Below are 19,255 nucleotides of genomic sequence, written 5' to 3'. Positions count from 1 at the left end.
TTCATTCATTCATTTACTTATCTATTATTTATTTATGTGTATGTTGAATCTGTGTACAATGAATGATAGTGGTAGTTAAATTCTGAGACTGTGAGGAGGACTAAAGGGATGCATGCCTGTAAAACTTTGTATTAATGAAAACGAAGTTATATTGATGACATAAACAAGTTAAATTTGTGGAAGAATATTTATTTTCCCTAATCATGACTGCAGCTGAAATCTGACACCTTAGAAATCAAATATCCTGGGTGGTGTCTACGTTTAACTAAAATGAAGGAATATTTCATCTATACACATACCATTTCTTTTTCTTCTGTGGTTCAGGTTTGATACCAGCGTTGGTCCACTGGTGTACTCAAACCAATATTTGCAGATTTCAACAAAACTTCCAAGTGAATATATTTACGGTTTTGGCGAACATATTCATAAGAGATTTCGTCATGACTTATACTGGAAAACATGGCCAATATTTACTCGAGATGAACTGCCTGGTGATGTATGTTATTATCTTGGCTTTAGAAATTGAATGATTATACTGGAGAAGTTGATACATTCATGGAAATTGGCAATATTATTTATATGACATTGCTGATTAAATTATTTACATAACAGAAATGCCTATTCTAGAATTGTACTTATTTTTAATTTGTTTTAAAATTATATTTGTCAAACAAAGTATCAAGTTTATTATAAAAATTTCAAACATAATTTGTTTGGCTTAATCCTCCCTCCCCCACCTCCTCACAACCCTCTCATCCTCCTGCTTCCAGACTTGCACCCTCCGACCTCTAGTAGCCATACTGCTTTTTCTGTCTCATACATTCTGTTATCGTCTCCCTTTCTCAACATCTATTTCTCTTCATGTTCTCTTTTCTGGTTACATGATGTGTAACATGATAGAGGGAAAGAGTAAAAAAGAGAGGGTAGGTGTTTAAAACCAGTACTCACATGTGAGAGGGAACATATGGACATATAATATTTGTCTCTCTGAGTCCAGATTATTTACATAATTGCAGTATTTTCCAGTTCCATTCATTTCCCTGTAAACTTCATTTTTTCTTTAAAACAAAATAAAATATTGTTGTATATATTTATCACCTTTTCATTATTTATTCATCAGTTGATGGGCATCTAGTCTGGTCCATTCCCTTACTATTATGAATAGAGTAGCAGTAAGTCTAGATATGACGATATCTCTGTTGTAAGATATGGAGCCCTTTAAGTAAATGTCCTGAAGTGGTAAACATCAGTAATATGATATTTTTTTTAAGAAACTTCCATACTGATTTCCATAATGGATGTACCAGTTTACACTCACAACATCTGTGAATAAGGTTTCCTATGTCCACACATCCTCATTTGGGTTTTCAGCCATTTGTTTTCTTTTTTTTGTTAATTAAAAATATGTATTTATTTATTTTACTTTTATATGTGTGTGGATTTCGTCTGCACCTATGTATGTGTACCATGTGCATGTATGGTACCTGCAGAGGTCAGAAGAGTTTATGGATCTCCGGGAACTGGAGTTACTGATGGTTCTGAGCTTTCTTGTGTACTTCCTAGAACTCAGGTCCTCTGCAAGAGTGCCTCACACTCTTATCCACTGAGCCAACTCTCCAGTTCTCATTTGTTTTCTTTTTTTTTTTTTTTTGGTTTTTCGAGACAGGGTTTCTCTGTGTAGCTTTGCGCCTTTCCTGGAACTCACTTGGTAGCCCAGGCTGGCCTCGAACTCACAGAGATCCGCCTGGCTCTGCCTCCCGAGTGCTGGGATTAAAAGCGTGCGCCACCACCGCCCGGCTCATTTGTTTTCTTGATAACCAGTCTTATTCAGGCAAAATGGAATCCAAGTGTTGTTTTAGATTGCATTTTCCTAATGGATAAGGATATCGAACACATTTTAAAATATTTATTGACCTTTTCTGTATTTCCTTGTCAGAGTCACCTATTCCATTGATTACTTCAGTCAATTATCAGATTTGTTCTTTGGGTGTCTTGCAGTGCCTTGTAGATTCTATCTATTAACTACCCTGTCTGTAATATAGCAGTCAAATACTTTGTCCAGTTCTTTATATGGCCTCTCTTTTGCTCATACCTTCTTGGCCATGAAGATTTTAAATTCACCTTATCTAATTTGCTACCTCTTTGCCAGTGGAGACTTGTTCAGAATGTTCTTCTCTGTACCTAAACACTTGAATTATTTTTCTCCACTAATTTCAGCATTTTAAGTTTTTAAATTTAAGAACCTTAAGTCATTTTGAGTTAGTTTATCTGAATTTTATGCAGAAGAGATACGTAGATCTAACTTATCTTAATGAAAACTGATAGAAAAATATCTTCACTGATTTATTACTTGAGCATGCATTTCCAGCAAATGACTGCTTATTTTTTACTTTTGTATTTTATTATTCTATTTTTAGTCCTCTTGTAATTAAAGACAATGATCTGGAATAATCCCAAATACCATGCTCTCCACAGGATGAAGTATCTACCTACATTTAGTCACCATCCATTGCAGTTTCGTCAACTTCCTCCTGATCTACAGCACACAGTCCCCTAAAACATCTAGTTATTGCAAGAAAGATGATTTCCTTGTAAATACCACAAGTTCAGATTGTTTGTACTTCACATAAGTTATATGAAGTATCATGTTACAAGAACTTCTCTCAGACCTTACCACGAAGAACTCAGCTTCTAATACTTTCCAGAGCCTCTCACTTTAAGAGGATCACAGTCAGAGTGCTTTTTTTTTCTGAATGAATTTGTTTCTTGCATTAATGTGGAACTTACAAGGCCAAAGGATCAACCTCTAAAGTTATTTTTACTTACTACTTGGTTATCTTTATTATTTTTAGACACGAATGCATGCTATTTCTCCAAAGGAGTAAATGGACAGTTGTTTTAAGGAACTTCCCTTGGTACAAAACTACTGATTAATTCTAGCAGTCTCTGTGTTAGAGTTGACCGCATTGCCCTCTGAAATAAACACCAGGCTGAAAGTCTCTTCAAGCTGTCTTTCTACACAGGCTTTCCTTTAAGCTTCTGTATAAAACCAATCAGATAGACTTAACTTTTTATTTGTCATCCTTTTTAGGACTTGCCTGTATTATCACACATTCTCACATGCTTTTAACAAACACTGCAGAATCTAAGATAGACATCTTTCTGTGTGTGAGCTATGAAAAAATGGATCCTGATGAGTGTTGCCATAATATCCACATGACTTATTGAAATATTTCTATTTCTAATAAAGCAAAGAGAAGCAAATGATCTATTAATACATGTTAATGTTTCCTTTTGCTAATATAAAATAATTAACTGCAGTACATTATATTATTTTATACTATAATCGTCTATGTGATATTTAGTAAGGGAAATTAGTGTAGAACTATAGAAAGTTAAACTACAAGAGTAAATTAATTTGTTAAGTCCATTCTAGAATACTTTGTTTTCAATTTAGATTCAGTTCAATATTTAAAATTTGAACTTCACCTTTCAGAATAATCATAATCTCTATGGGCATCAGACATTCTTCATGGGCATTGAAGATAACTCTGGAAAGTCATATGGTGTTTTTCTCATGAACAGCAATGCAATGGGTAAGCATGGTTTAATTGATAATATGTTTACGTAGAGTTTATCTTGACATGTTCAAGCACACTTTTGATTCTCATCAGAGATATTTGATTTCAAACTAAACAATTTTGTAGAATATTTATTAGAAGGTTTTAAAATTAGGTTTTAGCTGTGAGTGTTTCTATTTGCGAAAGTATACATTGTGTTGTGACTCAGAGGCAATCTCTTTCCCTTCAGAATAAAGCTGAAATGCATTCACACAAATAGGTGCTTTACACAGCCTCACTGTCAAGTTAAGTTAACACACTACCCTCAGGAAAACAAAAACTAAAACAAACAACCAAAAAACACCAAACAAACAAACCCAGAAAGATCTTTATGGCCAGAGAAGTAGTAAGTTCACTTCAAGTAATGTAGAATCTTGTTTTCTGTATGATGTGAACAGAATATCTTAAGAGTTGATTGAATGCTATTGAAAAGTTACAATTGTTCAGCTAGAAAAATGTTTTTTTATAATTATTCAGTCAATTACTTGCACAATGTTAAGTTAAACACTTTTAGTATTCTTTTTAGAAATTAATGTGTGGTAAAATGATCTTTCAATTGAAGTTAAATTGCAATAACTAATTGAGATACAATTTTAGCAAGACATTTGTTCTTTTTAGGAGTTTTATCCTCTATGCTCTGCTAATCAATTTCCAGAGAGCCACGCCAGCTCTGGAGAGGGTATCCTGTCACAGGCCTTACAAGTGGCACCTTCTGCTTTCCCCAATGTTGTTTTCAATAGCTTACTTCTCCTTAACAATTGAACATGATGTGCACTCATACAGTTAACAAGAGGCTCTTAAATGTGTGTCACAATTATTTGATCATTATGAGCATTACTCACATTATGTATATGTTTTCCTATTTTTATTTGTAGAGATTTTTATCCAGCCAACTCCAATAATTACTTACAGAGTTATTGGTGGCATACTAGACTTTTATGTATTTCTTGGAGATACACCAGAAGAAGTAGTTCAACAATACCAAGAGGTTGGTTTCAGACTGAATTTGTCAAATATTTCCTGTTTTATAAGCTTTATAAGTTATAAACAGCTTTATAAGTTGTTTAATAATTTATTGTTACATATATAGCCTTTCTTATCTATATGTATTTTTCTTCTCAAAATTTAAAGTCATGGAATGATAATTTTTATTTCTTTCCTGTATAATGAAATCTGCATATTTTTAAATATATTTTTTATTTAGATTAATTTTTATGATAGGATAGCTGAGTTCAGATGTCATATTTATTTAAAGTGCTCCATATTATTTAGTTATGATCATTTTTGATAGAATAAAGCAAAAGAAAGTATATAATTTTGGAGAATAGGAATAGCCACTGAAAGTGTAGGTCATTCACAATTTTGATCAGAATAGGAAATGAGGATATGACAAAACGTGTTCCTTTGTGTTATAATATCTTTTTTTACTATACTTTAATTCTTGTCATTAATTTTCCTTGATAGACAAATATATCTTTGCAAATTTTATCTTCCTGATTGTTTCTTTAACACAAAATACACAAAAGATGTGGGACAGAGCATAAACCGACTAAGCATTTTATAAGAAAGTTCTGGGAGATTTTGAAGGAAAAAGTAAAGAATTCAGATGGGATTCTGTATTGATAGCATGTAGTTCAGTGAGTACTACAGGAACAGTAGAATAAAAGCACATCTACCAAGTTGAACTCAATCCTCAGGGGAGTCTTTGCCATTGAGGAGATGGAAATGGGGGGTGGGCTGGGGGAAGGCGGTGGGGGGAGGGGGGGAGAACAAGGGAATCCATGGCTGATATGTAAAATTAAATTAAATTATAAAATTAAAAAAAAAGAGTAGTAACTCTCAAGACATTCTTCTTTGTTGAAACTAACTGACTGCCCATTTACCTCAAGCTCATTGGACGACCAGCAATGCCAGCATATTGGAGTCTTGGCTTTCAACTGAGTCGCTGGAATTACAAGTCACTAGATGCAGTGAAAGAAGTTGTCAGAAGAAATCGGGAAGCCGGCATCCCATATGTAAGGAGAAGGGATTGGGGCACCAAAGATCAACATTATAACATAATAGGAAATGACTCCCAGTGTCAGGGTACACTGATATGTAAAGTGTGCTAGATTGATGTTCTAGAACATTTATAATTGTAAAACTGATTTAATGGTAAATTTATTCTATATCCATATATGGTGTCCATAGGCCGATTGAATTTATTTCCTTTTTTCTTTTTTGAATTTATAATGTACTTACATCATCTCTCTCTCCAAACCCTCTAATATCTACCTCCTAGCTTTTTCCAAATTAATGGCCTCTTTTAATTTTTAATTGCTTTAAAACATATTTTTGAAAAAAACTTATCAGGAATTGTATTAAAACAAAAATGTTTGTTGTTAATTTTTAATGTAATTTTTGAGAACTCGTGAGTGCTGTATTTAAGCATTTGCACCCTCCCTCTCAGACTTCTAGTTCCTTCTGTGTTGCCATCATTCCTTCTCAAATTCATAACTTGTTATTTAATTACTGTTATATACACATAAGATGTGTATATAAATATATCCTCATGAGTACATTTAATGTTGCCTGTATGTATTTAAGGCTGATCTCTTAGGATCCAATAACCTATTACAGGCCTTGTCCCTGGAGAAGATTGATTCTCCCTCTCTTAGCATTGATTATTTGCTAGGAATCTTCATCTAAGCTTGGACTTTGTGGGCTTTCTACATCCATGCTGATACACCAACTAGCATCGTCATTGTGCAACTCAAGCTTAAGCAACCTATTATTAAGATTTCAGGGTGTCACTTCCTGTCACATACAAAGACACTATCTCATGGCAAATGTCCTGGACCTCTGGCTCTTACAATCTTCCTGTCCAGTCTTCTACAAATTTCCCCGAATCTATGGGGATTGCACTGTAGATATATCAGTCTGAGTTGGAGACACCATGATCATCTGTTCTATACATTTTCACCAGTTATAGATTGCTGTAAAAGTCTCCACTGGCTCCTAAAGGAAGTTTCTTTGATTAGGAGTAAAAGCTACACTTATCTGTGGGTATAAGGATTGCAGTTAGCAAGTATATACATTTAGGTATATATATTTAAGTATGAAAAATAACATTCTGTCTTTACAATTTTATATATATGTGTGTGTATATATGACATGAAGAGAACTCACCAATGAAAAATTTCAATTAATAGTAGTTTAAGGCTTTTACACATAAAAATGAGATAACCTAGGGCCAGGAGAGTTGTTCAGTAGTACAGCATTCATTAGATTCTAATTTTCTTAACAGCACTAAAAAATGAAACAAATTAAATGAACCATATGAATGAAAGTAAACAATTTTATGAGCAATATTATGTCTTATTTTTATGAAAATAAAGCAAATTATAAACAATGACTCACTCTGTAGCTCAGGCTGGCCTGAATTTTGAGGACCTCCTACTTTACCTTCCAAATATTGAGATTAAATACACTAGCCTGCTCTCTCATGACTAGATTGAGTTCATTGTTATGTTAGTTTCTCTCTGTATGAAACAAATGTTTGTGATTAAAGATTGACATTACAAGAAAACTCTTTCAACTCTCACTGAAACACATTTTGCTAATTTTCAGGATGCACAAGTCACCGATATTGACTACATGGAAGACAAAAAGGACTTTACTTATGATGCAGTTGCTTTTAATGGGCTTCCCGAATTTGCTCAGGATTTACATAACCATGGACAAAAATATGTTATCATCCTGGTAAAGATAAATTGTGTAGTAAAATATATATTATCATTGCACATTTGTACGTTAACATTGCCTACAGAATATTATTTCTTTATCAGGACCCTGCCATATCTATAAATAAGCGTGCTAATGGAGCAGAATATGAAACATATAGGAGGGGTGATGAACAAAAGGTTTGGGTGAATGAGCCAGATGGAACTACACCACTTATTGGAGAGGTAAGTTCTCCCATCCATTAAATTCACGTGGCTCTGGTTTCCTATTTTGCAAACATTGTTTGTGTAAATGATGTGTGTGTGTGTGTGTGTGTGTGTGTTGTTTTCCTCTTTGTATTTAAATTGTACAAATATGCCATTAGTCCTTACATGAATTTAGTTGTACAAGAGTAGATAGCAGGTCATTTAAAGTCAATAATCAGAATCAATGCCAATAAATCTGGCATACTGTTTAAATTCTTACAAAAATTCTGCAATGTTTGTGTAGATGATTTAATACAAAATATTTGCAAATACAAACTGAGGAACTTTATACTAGGCACTGAGTTTTTTTTAATTACATTACTTCAAAATACTGTGTAGTTATTGAAACTGTTGCAAGGAAGAAAACATAAATATAGAAAATTGAATTAACATTTCAAAGATCACAAAACCAATTATGAAAGAATTCAAAAGATGCCTATCTTATATATATATATATATATATATATATATATATGTGTGTGTGTGTGTGTGTGTGTGTGTGTGTGTGTGTGTGTGTGTATGCATCTGTCTACCTGTCAGTAAATGTTTTTGTCTTTCTATCCATCTATCTATCTATCTATCTATCTATCTATCTATCTATCTATCTATCATCTATCTATCTATCTATCTATCTATCTATCTATCTATCTATCTCTTCATATGAATGCAGGCTTATGTGTGCCATGTCATGTAAGTTTGAGACAGGGCCCTTGCTTGCTGCACTTTCTTGTTCCAGGAACTTCTAAGGATTCTCTTGTCTCCTCCCATCTCATGTTAGGAGTGCTGGGATTTTAGACTGCACTACTGTTTTGGGAATCTGAATGGAAATCTCATGCTTATGTGACAAACACTTTACTGATGTAGCTGCCCAACATGTAAAGTATATGTTTGGATAGAATGAATATTCTTTTTAAAAGCATACTCCTAAATCATGTTAAAAGCAAGGAATGACTTTATATATGGAGTTGGTAATTCACTGATGTGGTTTAATAAAACTAAATAACATTGTAAGAGGAAATAACAATTTTAAAATGTGTATTTATTAAATCATTATCTACAATAATGACAAATATCCTACCTATCCTTACTGTAGTTAGGAAACCTAAACTTTCTGGGGAAGCATTTCTTTCCATGATAATAGGCTCCACCAGACCTACATGTGACCCTGTTGTTATTACCCACTAATATTTCACAGATTAGGTTTTGTTAACTCTTGTCACTGTGATCCTAAGCAGATCAGTAAGCAATTGTGTTTATATGGTTTTAAAACTACATAAACTTGTCCTAATTAATTAAAAAATTATTATTCTTTAATGCCATTATTTTAGGAATAGATCATGAAATATAGTTTGGAAAGGAATACATAATCAAGAGACAACATAGTATACTTTATCTTTGATATCATAGGGTCAGGTCTTTGATGCCTTTAGTTTAAATTCCTGCCAGCCAGGTGTGAGGAGGACGGTCTTGAATATCCTATTTGACATGTCTGTGTGTCACTTATCTCTCCTGCAAGATGGATTTAATTTACCTACCTTATATGTAAAATGATGACCAAAATGTATCTCCCAAATTTCTGTTGACTATTTTGTTAACAATTATAAAAATGTTTAGAACACAGAAAAAGTCTAGTGTATATTGCTATAAAAATGAAATTTTCTTCTCTTGAAGTTTTTGGAAGTAGATGTCTTTGGAAATGTAGTATCATGCTTTCATTTAATGAAACTGGGATGCATTATATTACTCTGGTTTATTAATCTGATCTACAAAGATACTAAGAGATACAATTACTTCTACTCCATATGACATCTATAACATTTTCTTTCTTTTCTAAATACTTAATGCTTCTTTATATTTACTTAACTATTTTCCCTTAAGGAAGTTTAACATAATGTCCAGATAATTTTGAATGTAGACTGCACATGAGTCATACATACCTACTGAAGTACAATATTAGGAATTTAATACTGATATTAAGTACTGGTGTTTGAAATACCACTTATTTTTCAATTCTCTTTTACTCATGTGTATATGTGAATGATTTATTTGTCTAGGTTTGGCCAGGATTAACAGTGTACCCTGATTTTACTAATCCCCAAACCATTGAGTGGTGGGCAAATGAATGCAGTATTTTCCACAATGAAGTCGAATATGATGGACTTTGGATTGTAAGTAGCTATTGTAAACAAATGGTTTTATTTTGTGATCATAAAATGAATTATCCATAAATACATACACAGGTATGCATTGTGTATCTCTATAGAGAATGTATTCTAAATAAAATTTAAATACTTTCTATCACTTTCTAAAACACAAACACAATTCATGTGAAAGAAAGGAATCAAAAGTAAAAACTGTAAATTTAGATGTTTTTCTCCCTTATTAGTAGACTTTGAAAAATAAATTTAATTTTTTATATGAGGAGTTATATCTTTATCATCTATCATTTTTTTCTGAGATGGTTGATTTGGGGATAGGCCTAGGACAGCACAGTTCCAAAGCACATTTGAAAATATACAGGGGCCAGCTGCAGCACTGTGTACCACTAGTATCCCCCTTAGGAGGCTTCCCTTCTAGTAAGTGATGGAAGAGAAGAACCTGGAATCGGTAGTGGTCTGTATTCTATTTCACAATACATTAAAATTTAGTTCCTAGATGATTTATGAAATCACTGAAGAAAACCATAATGTTTGGAAAATTCTTGGGATAATTTTTGTTTGCTTGTATTCATAATTTTACTTAATCACAATTTGCCATTTACAGGGCAGTCCCCATGAGATAATAGTCAAGGCAAACCTGCATTTGCAGTGACTATAAACCTACTGGAGGGATAAAAATACCTCAAGATTCTAAACCCTAAGCTTAGAATAAACTTCTCATAAACATGAACACAAAAAACAAACAGAGGTTTTAAGAAAAATAGAACAGCTCTATACAGTATTAGATATTGTTGATGAGTTTTGTTTGACTGTCTGGGTCTGTTATCATCTTAATGAGCTCACCCATAAGTTAATTATTATTAATTTATCTAATAAATTAATAGTTATTAGTTTATCTAGTAAATTAATAGTTATTAATTTTCTAGTAAATTAATAGTTAGTTATTAATTTATCTAATTGGGAGTTGTTCAGTCCACAGAGACAGATGACTCAACTAGTCTTCTGTATATGTTAGAATCATGTAAAAGTAAGCTGCAATATCAGGTGAAGCCAGAGCAAGGGTATGCAGGAAAGGGCAAACACTTCCTTCTTCTCTGTTCTTCATATAGCCTGCCAGCAGAACCTGAGGCCCAGATTTAAGGCGGATCTTAATTAAGTCACTTGAAGTCACTTGAAGTGACTTAATTAAGAAAAATCCCTCTCAACTGTATTGCGCTGCTTGAGTTTTAATTAACTGAAGATATAATCCAATTGACAATATGAATACCTATCACGTATACCTTAAAATAATTCCCCAACACTTAAAAAAATTGTTTAACAAATTCTTAAAATAAAATTCAGCTAGCTTAAGTTTCCTTGAAAAAAACTTTCAGGGTTTTATGCTGCTCCTAACATCCCATGCTGTAGTTAAAGTTTTCCTGCCTGACCCACAGTCAGGACAAATCTCTCTCACCTGCCAGTCCCACAGCCACTCAGACCCGACCAAGTAAACACAGAGATTTATATTGGTTACAAACTGTATGGCCATGGCAGACTTCTTGCTAACTGTTCTTACAGCTTAAATTAATCCATTTCCATTAATCTATACCTTGCCACATGGCTCGTACCGGCATCTTCACATGCTGTTTGTCATCTTGGCGGCTGGCAGTGTCTCTCTGACTCAGCCTTCTACTTCCCAGCTTTATTCTCCTTGTCCCGCCTATACTTCCTGCCTAGTCAATGGCCAATCAGTGTTTTATTTATTGACCAATCAGAGCAACACATTTGCCATACAGAACATCCCACAGCACCATGCCTCCATTACTTATGACAGTTTAGAAGCTGTGGACCTGTGAATACTGGTATCAGCAATAGGCTGAGTGAATGATAAAAATCTAGATAACTGCCCATCAAAATAAAATATGTATAAGAATGACTGTGCTGGGAGAGGGGATACGTACACCACAGTGAGAAAACTGACACAACTCTCTCAGTGATGTCTACTACATGAGCAGATGTGCTTTGTGTAGATTTATAATTCTGTAAAGTGAGAGGTGTTTGCAAGATTAAAATCTTTCCCTCCAGTCAAGGTACCTGTCTTAGCATATGCACCCCATCTTTAGGTCTGTCATGTACATACACATGTATGTCATATATGTGAATGTGTGTGTATGTAATCTAGGAATTAAACAATTTCAAGGATGTCTTTTTAAATAGCATAGGGAATCTGTTGTTCACAATTTATTTTTCTATCCACTCAGGACATGAATGAAGTTTCCAGCTTTATTCAAGGATCTCTGAAAGGGTGTGCTGTCAATAAACTGAATTACCCACCTTTTACTCCTGGTAAGTTCTATTTGCTTACCTAATTACCCATAGTTGGGACAAAATTTGTGTTGACTTATAAATTGTAAAATATATTTCTAAATCACAAACTTGTTTATAATTTTGAATCCTAAAATCACTGATTTTTTTCTTTCCTTTGCCGAATAGAATAACGTGTGGTTCTATTGATGTAATACGTATTTATGTATGTGTTGTATGTATGCATTAATGTTTTCAAGCTTACAGATGAGATACTGAGGGTCTTATCTACTGCTCTCTCTCTTATTTATGTTGACCTTTTTGTGTGTGTTGTTTGTGTATGTACACATTTGTATGTTTCCACATGAACGCATGTGGAAAATAAGATGTTCATTTCTTCATCTATTATTCTCCATCTTATTTTGTTAATTTTATTGATGTGTTCATTTATTATGTCCAGGTGAGTGTAAGCATACACATTCATAAACATGTAGGCTTGTGCTGAAGCACAGAGCTGAAAAGAAGGTTTCTGCTTTACTCTTTTATCTCCTTGTCTGTTCCACTGAGGTAGAGTTTCTCCTTCAAGTCAGGACTCACACTTTCCCAGCGTACCCTAATGACTCTTGTTCTGAACCACTGAGTTATAGATCTGCACTCCACATCCAGCCTGTTAGCTGGGTGCTGGGATCTAAATTTCAGTACCCAAGTTTTCGGAGCAAGCATTATTAATTATTGAGCCAAACTCCCTCAAAACTCATTTTGATATCGGATTTCTTCACTAAAACTAGAGGTCACTGACTGACTAGATAAGAGAGAGAAGGGAAGAAAGAGTGAGAGAAAGTGGGGAGAAAGAGAGAGAGAGAGAGAGAGAGAGAGAGAGAGAGAGAGAGAGAGAGAGAGAGCGTTCTGTAGATCCACTTGTCTCTATGCTACAGTGCGGGGAGGACAACTCACCGTCATGTGCTCCTTGCATGTGAGTGCTAGAGATTTAATCTCAGCTACTCATTGTGTGCTGAGCACTGTACATACTGAGCCATCTCCTCAGTTCCTAACCAATGTCACATTTAAACACACTTGTGTACTATAAATGACTAAAATTAGTATTTGGGGAAATTCTATATAAGTGTATAAATTGCAATTCACTTATCAATAACTCTTTCCCATGGATTTATTTGTTATTAAAACCATAGAATATTGTTTAGTTAAATTAAATTACCTTAAATGCATTAGTGTGTATAGTATTTAATCTTGTTGTAGCTAAAAATCCTTTTCCAGTCTCCACAGGAATGAAATGCATAAACCTAATTGGATATTGTTCAACTAAATGTAGTCTTCTGTTTTTTTTAAATTATCTATGAGAGAACAGATTAGAAATAAAAGACACAAATGTTATCATAAAGTATCTCATGAGAACATTTGCTTTGTTATTTCCTCTAAGGTATTCTTGACAAAATTTTGTATTCCAAAACTCTTTGCATGGATGCTGTGCAGAAGTGGGGGCAACAGTATGATGTCCACAGCCTGTATGGATACAGCATGGCCATAGCCACAGAGAAGTAAGGGAAATTTTATGTGGAAACTCAATGACTCATTGTTTTGTTTATACACGTGTTTCTGGAAGATTAGCAATTTAGATTGAAAGTTGCAAGAGTAAGGATTAAAAAATATATCTTCATGGTAAAATTCTATGCTATTAAAATATTTTTCTTTTTTACTGATATAGGATGGTATCAATATTAGTTAGTTATCAAGAATCACATACCATGGAGATTTGCATAATTCCTAGAGGTTATTCTTTACAGATTTATTCTATTTACTTTCTATGGAAAACCATAAAGTTATTATTTTTTTTTAGCAACCATGAAGTTCTCAACTGGCTTAAAAAGTGATGATATAATAGCTGTTCTTTACTCTCCAAAAATAAGTGTTTCCATTCACTTAGTTTTTAAGTAGTCGAACATAATAGAATAAGGAGCATGACACAAAACAGAAGCAGAAACCCAGTGCTTACTGACATTCTGTTCCTTACTAGTGTTCCATAAGGTTCTACAGAGCAGTCACTGATAGCACTCAGATCTAGGGCTCAATATATTTGCAACTTTCTCTTTAAGTAAATGCTCAAGTGTGAATGCCTTGCTGGTGGCAAATCATGCAAAGTATCAAAACTTTTGCATATTTTCATTACAGTGTTGACACTTCTCTTTGTACACATCTACACATATAAATAGTGATAAAGGAACACTAGGCTATTTATTATCTTGGAAATGGAGGACAACAGATGGTTTTGAGGGAGCATTCCTGGCACAGGTTGGGGAGAGGAAAGGGAGGAGGGAAACGTTATAGTTCTATTTTAATTATCACCATTCAAAAATAAATTAATAAAACCTGAATGCAATGTGAAACATTACCTTTTTTTTTTTTTTTGGTTTTTTTTTGGGACAGGGTATCTCTGTGTAGTTTTGGTGCCTGTCCTGGATCTTCCTCTGTAGACCAGGCTGGCCTGGAACTCACAGAGATCCACCTGGCTCTGCCTCCTGAGTGCTGGGATTAGAGGCTTGCGCCACCGCTACCCGTCAACATTGGGCTGAAGAGATGGCTCAGCCATTAAAGGCTATGTTCACAACCAAAACATTACTTTTTTTAAGTAGGTAAATTATTGGAGGAAAAAAAAGAGCAATATCTTTTGGTTCAATATAATACAGTTTATAATATGAAAAAGGCATGTGATGATACCATATATTCACAAAGCGAGTCTGGTTGACTTCATATTTTGAAGTACTTATTATTGGTGAAATTATTAAGGCCACTCCACGTAGTTAAAAGGGAGGTTTATTTTGTGGGGTAACTTACAAGTGAAGGGATAGGTAACAGAGTCTAGGAAAGCTCTGGAGAACTCTGCTCGGTCTACCTCCATAGTCCAGGGTCCAGGAACCAAGAGAACCCTTGCATCGGATCTTGGGTCTTCAGGGTCCTCTCTCAGCCCTACGTTGTAGGCATGACAGTTACAGAAGCCTCAATGGGGCTTGGAACTTCCAGATCAAAGCTGGAATGGCTACTCACTACAACTTATAGTTTTTTTTGTTTCTGATGATTTCCCTTTGAGAGAATATTATCTTTTCCAAAGATAACCTTCTTTTGTATTTGATCAGAATGTATTCAAATGAGCTACATTTTGGCAACTAAATGCAAAACTGATGTTAAAATTCACAGATTTTTGTAAATATTATGTCTTGTGTCCGAGAAAGGATCAAATATACATTTGAAAGTAATATTTTTTAAGTTAATGGATTCAATTTTATTTTAGAGTAATACTTATGTTTTATTTTGGTTATATTTTTAGAGCTGTAGAAAAAGTGTTTCCTAGTAAAAGAAGTTTCATCCTCACTCGGTCAACATTTGCTGGCTCTGGAAGGCATGCTGCTCATTGGCTAGGAGACAACACTGCCTCATGGGAGCAGATGGAATGGTCCATCACTGGAATGCTGGAGTTTGGTCTGTTTGGAATACCTTTGGTAAGACAGTTTAATACTACACAAAAAATAAGGGCAGAGTAGTGTTCAAAAATTTTAAGGTAAAGAAAGTATAGTAAATTCTAAATATGAATTATGAGCCTGACAGTAAATCTAACAAAAATCGCATAAAATTCAGAGATTCAAGATCATATAAAGTCATCACAAAATATTTGAAGTGCATGTCTAATGATTGTTCAGTTTTCTTTCATATACACGAATAGAGTGAACACCCAAAATGCAATGAAACAAATAACTTTCACGCACAATATTGAATTTGGAAAGTAAAGAAATACACCATCATAATATATACAAACAAATTCAGCAAAAAACAAGATGAATTTGAGAAAAGGAAGAAAGATCAATCTATTACTGAATGTTAGTAATTTGATATTTCCTAATGAAAGTTTGTATGTTTTTAGCTATAAGGAAAATTTATAGTCTTAAATACTAAACCAAAAACACAAGCAGGCAAGTATGGCAGGCATGCATGCAACCTCAGCACTAGGGACACCATAGTCAAGATCAGGCTAGACTACTGAGTGTCAAGTACCAGGAAAAACTGGACTATGGAGCAAAACCTTTGGCTTGAATAATAAAAACAAATAAAATAAAACAAACAAATATATGCTAACTAAACAAAATTAAAGATACAAATAGTGCAAATTTTAATTAGTACATGATTTAAATATAGAAAAAGGAAAGCAATTAACCTGAAATGTATAGCAATGAAAGAAAGATTATTTCAATGACACAAAGAGGAATATAATCAAACACACAAAAGTGATTATTTGAAAATTTGAACGAACACATTAAGTTAAAGCATATGCTAATAAAAATAGAATTTCAACAGAAAATGTTCCTTAAACAATAAACACTGATATCAACAATATAAAACATTTATTTTGAATTATTTTTATTAACTTTTCATTTGTGTCACTCTGTTTTGCTCTTATTTATTCTTCTCCCTCTGTTCCAGCTCATCTTCCCTGATCCCCATGTTTTTTAACCATTTGAAAATTTTATATCTGCCTATAATGTGTTTTGATCAAGTTCACTCTCAATTCCCTTCCCTCCACTTCTTTCTCTATCACCTCCAACCTTCCCCTCTACTTTTAAAACAGGAGTCTGCTTAACACAGCCAGTATTTACATTGTTGTAGGACAGTCTACAGAAGCACAGAGAACCTCTCAGGGATATCATCCTTTATGGGCCACTCTCCATCTGGGCTGCGATTTTGGTTCAGTCAGTCTTGTGGGCCTCCTTCCTCATCTCAACATGCCACACGTATACTTACCTTCTCTTTTTGTGCTCTTGCTCCTTTCTCTTAAGATCTATAAGGGTCAGAAATCATAAAGGATTACTAAATAAATTGAAGAGTTATACCACATTTGCAAATAACTGCTATACTAGAAACACAAACTTTTCCCAAGTTGAAAATCAAATTCACTGCACATGATTTTGCTCTGTCAGATAAAGAAAGAGTAATTAACACATTGAATATGGTCTGTGAGTTTTCAATTAGGCTTACAATAAAAAAGGCACAGACTCATGTATATATATACATATTTTCTAAATGTTCCACATTACTGCAGATATATAAGGAAAGTACCAAATATTCATATAGATGTTTAATTATACATTTGAAAAGACAAAATAACACATAGCTATTTCTCATGTATTCTGTAAAAAGTCAATACCAAGTAGATAAAAGGCACGTAATTAAAGTAAAGTTTAATCATTTTAGAAGAAAATATGAGTATAAGTTATGTCATGTTAGAGGAATAATGTCTCAAACAGAACATATTGGACACAATTACAGATGAATGTAAATTGGATTAAAATGAAATTAAACATTTTGCTAATCAAAAAATATCTTAATGGTTAAAAGTAGAAAGCGACCAACATACTGGGAAATGATAGTTTCAATTTATATAATCCGAAATGATTAATACTGAATTTACAATGCCTACTGTAAATCTATAGAAAACAAGAAAATGTTTGGAAACCTATGGAAAACTTTGGAAAACTTGTGACAAACAATACTAAAAGAAAAACTTCTACATACCCAAACACTTCAAAACATCTCAACCTAAGCAGGAATCAAGTATATTAAAGTTAAACATTGGTGAGACACACTGCATGTAAACCAGTAAAAATTAAGCCTGGTCATCGAGAACAATTCCTAAAATTAACAATAGGATGTGGAGGTGAAGGAAGGAGGGAGATGGGAAGCAGAGAATAAAAATAATGTGGATAGAGATAAAGAAGGATAGACCATGGAGAGTAAATCAGTTTAGAGGATGTGTATGAAGGCCATAAAACAAGTGGACTATGAGCAATGCCAATTACTTGTTGCATACATTTGAATGTAATAGACAAAGCAGAATGTCAACACTGTGAATAAGAGGAACACTGTTGTTTAGGTTGGAGCAGACATCTGTGGATTTGTGGCTGATACTACTGAAGAACTCTGCAGAAGATGGATGCAACTCGGAGCTTTCTATCCATTTTCTAGAAACCACAATGCCGATGGCTATGTGGTAAGTGACACTTGTTCCTCGTGTTTTGAAACAAGCACAACTGTACTTTTGAGCAATGTTCTTTCATCAGTATAAGTATGGTAAGATAAAAGTATGTAACATATTTTATAAATAAATGTTTAAAATCTACTTCTCAATGTCAATATATTTTATGTCTAAAAGTGGACAAATGAGAAAAATCACAAAACTAAATGTATCTATACCATATTTTTGTCTTGGGTTTTGATAGTGAAAGTTTTGGTTTATTTTATAACAAAATATAACATTTTATGCAAAATCCTTGCTGTTTGTTTTTCATAAAAGGAAGTCTAAAGTTCAAGACCCTTATAATTGAGCCCAAAGTTATTTTGTAATGATTGTTAAGAGTGCAATAAGCATGTCAGCAAAGACAATACTAATTATTAAAGCATACTTCTGAACTGGTAGAAACAGAATCGTAAGAAAATTCACATATTCTCATCTGAAATATGCATGCTGTGGGCTATCATAGACACATTTTTAAAAAGAGAACCATAACATCCATTTAAATCTTCAAGTCAGTTAAGAACATGCTGATCAAGATAGTAGTTTCAGTGTTCACATGTTGCTCTGATACAAAATCTTACTTCCATTTGGGAAGTGTCAACTGCACAGTTCAGGCTATAAAGAAACTTCAGAGAACAAAGTCAAAATGGGTATAAAGGAGATTTTGGGGAATCCATGTCCGTAGGAGAGCTTTGAACAAGCAATGCTGTATACATTTGAGTTTTCTAAAATGCAAATGGGATGACAGAATGACTATGGTAATGATTAATTAGAAAAATGAATGTGAAAGACAACAGAGTGACCATGAGATAGTGGAGTGGTGAGACTCTTGGATCCACTGGTCAGGTCTGGGCTTCATGAAGCTGACAGAGGGCGGCGATTGGACAAGGGGCACCAAACGGAGCTGGGTTCTAGCAGGCTCTGCCAGGTCATTGGGAAAGATCTTAAGGTGAACAGGACCCCTAGAATAGCCTTGAATCTCCAGAATAGAGTCAGGTACAGCAGCGCCACTGTCTATTATGTGTTTGGGCCTAGTTAAACAGGAAGGATGATTTCGCTGTAAATTTAAAGGGAAAACTCAGTAAATTCTGTGACCCCTTAGAAAAATGTGTAAACAAACTTTATCACTGTGGTCTTCCTTGGTACAGA

The 19,255-nt window shown here is 33.9% G+C and overlaps 1 protein-coding gene across 1 annotated transcript in view; it reads left to right on the top strand.

Moving 5' to 3' along the window:
- Si (sucrase-isomaltase) overlaps nucleotides 1–19,255 on the top strand; it is a 73,492-nt gene that overhangs the window by 10,270 nt on the left and 43,967 nt on the right. Inside the window, exons 6-16 of the mRNA XM_052731398.1 lie at nucleotides 325–496; nucleotides 3,497–3,596; nucleotides 4,496–4,608; nucleotides 5,510–5,635; nucleotides 7,230–7,361; nucleotides 7,448–7,567; nucleotides 9,643–9,756; nucleotides 11,988–12,072; nucleotides 13,469–13,586; nucleotides 15,371–15,542; nucleotides 17,966–18,082. Coding sequence (XP_052587358.1) covers nucleotides 325–496; nucleotides 3,497–3,596; nucleotides 4,496–4,608; nucleotides 5,510–5,635; nucleotides 7,230–7,361; nucleotides 7,448–7,567; nucleotides 9,643–9,756; nucleotides 11,988–12,072; nucleotides 13,469–13,586; nucleotides 15,371–15,542; nucleotides 17,966–18,082 — 1,369 coding nt within the window. The remainder of the gene's footprint in view (nucleotides 1–324; nucleotides 497–3,496; nucleotides 3,597–4,495; nucleotides 4,609–5,509; nucleotides 5,636–7,229; nucleotides 7,362–7,447; nucleotides 7,568–9,642; nucleotides 9,757–11,987; nucleotides 12,073–13,468; nucleotides 13,587–15,370; nucleotides 15,543–17,965; nucleotides 18,083–19,255) is intronic.

The sequence above is a fragment of the Peromyscus californicus genome, unplaced genomic scaffold (genome assembly GCF_007827085.1).
Source record: "Peromyscus californicus insignis strain IS unplaced genomic scaffold, ASM782708v3 Scaffold_9__1_contigs__length_137607984, whole genome shotgun sequence".
NCBI lineage: Eukaryota > Metazoa > Chordata > Mammalia > Rodentia > Cricetidae > Peromyscus > Peromyscus californicus.
The sequence above is the reverse complement of the archived record's forward strand: the minus strand, read 5'-3'. Positions and strand labels throughout refer to the sequence as shown.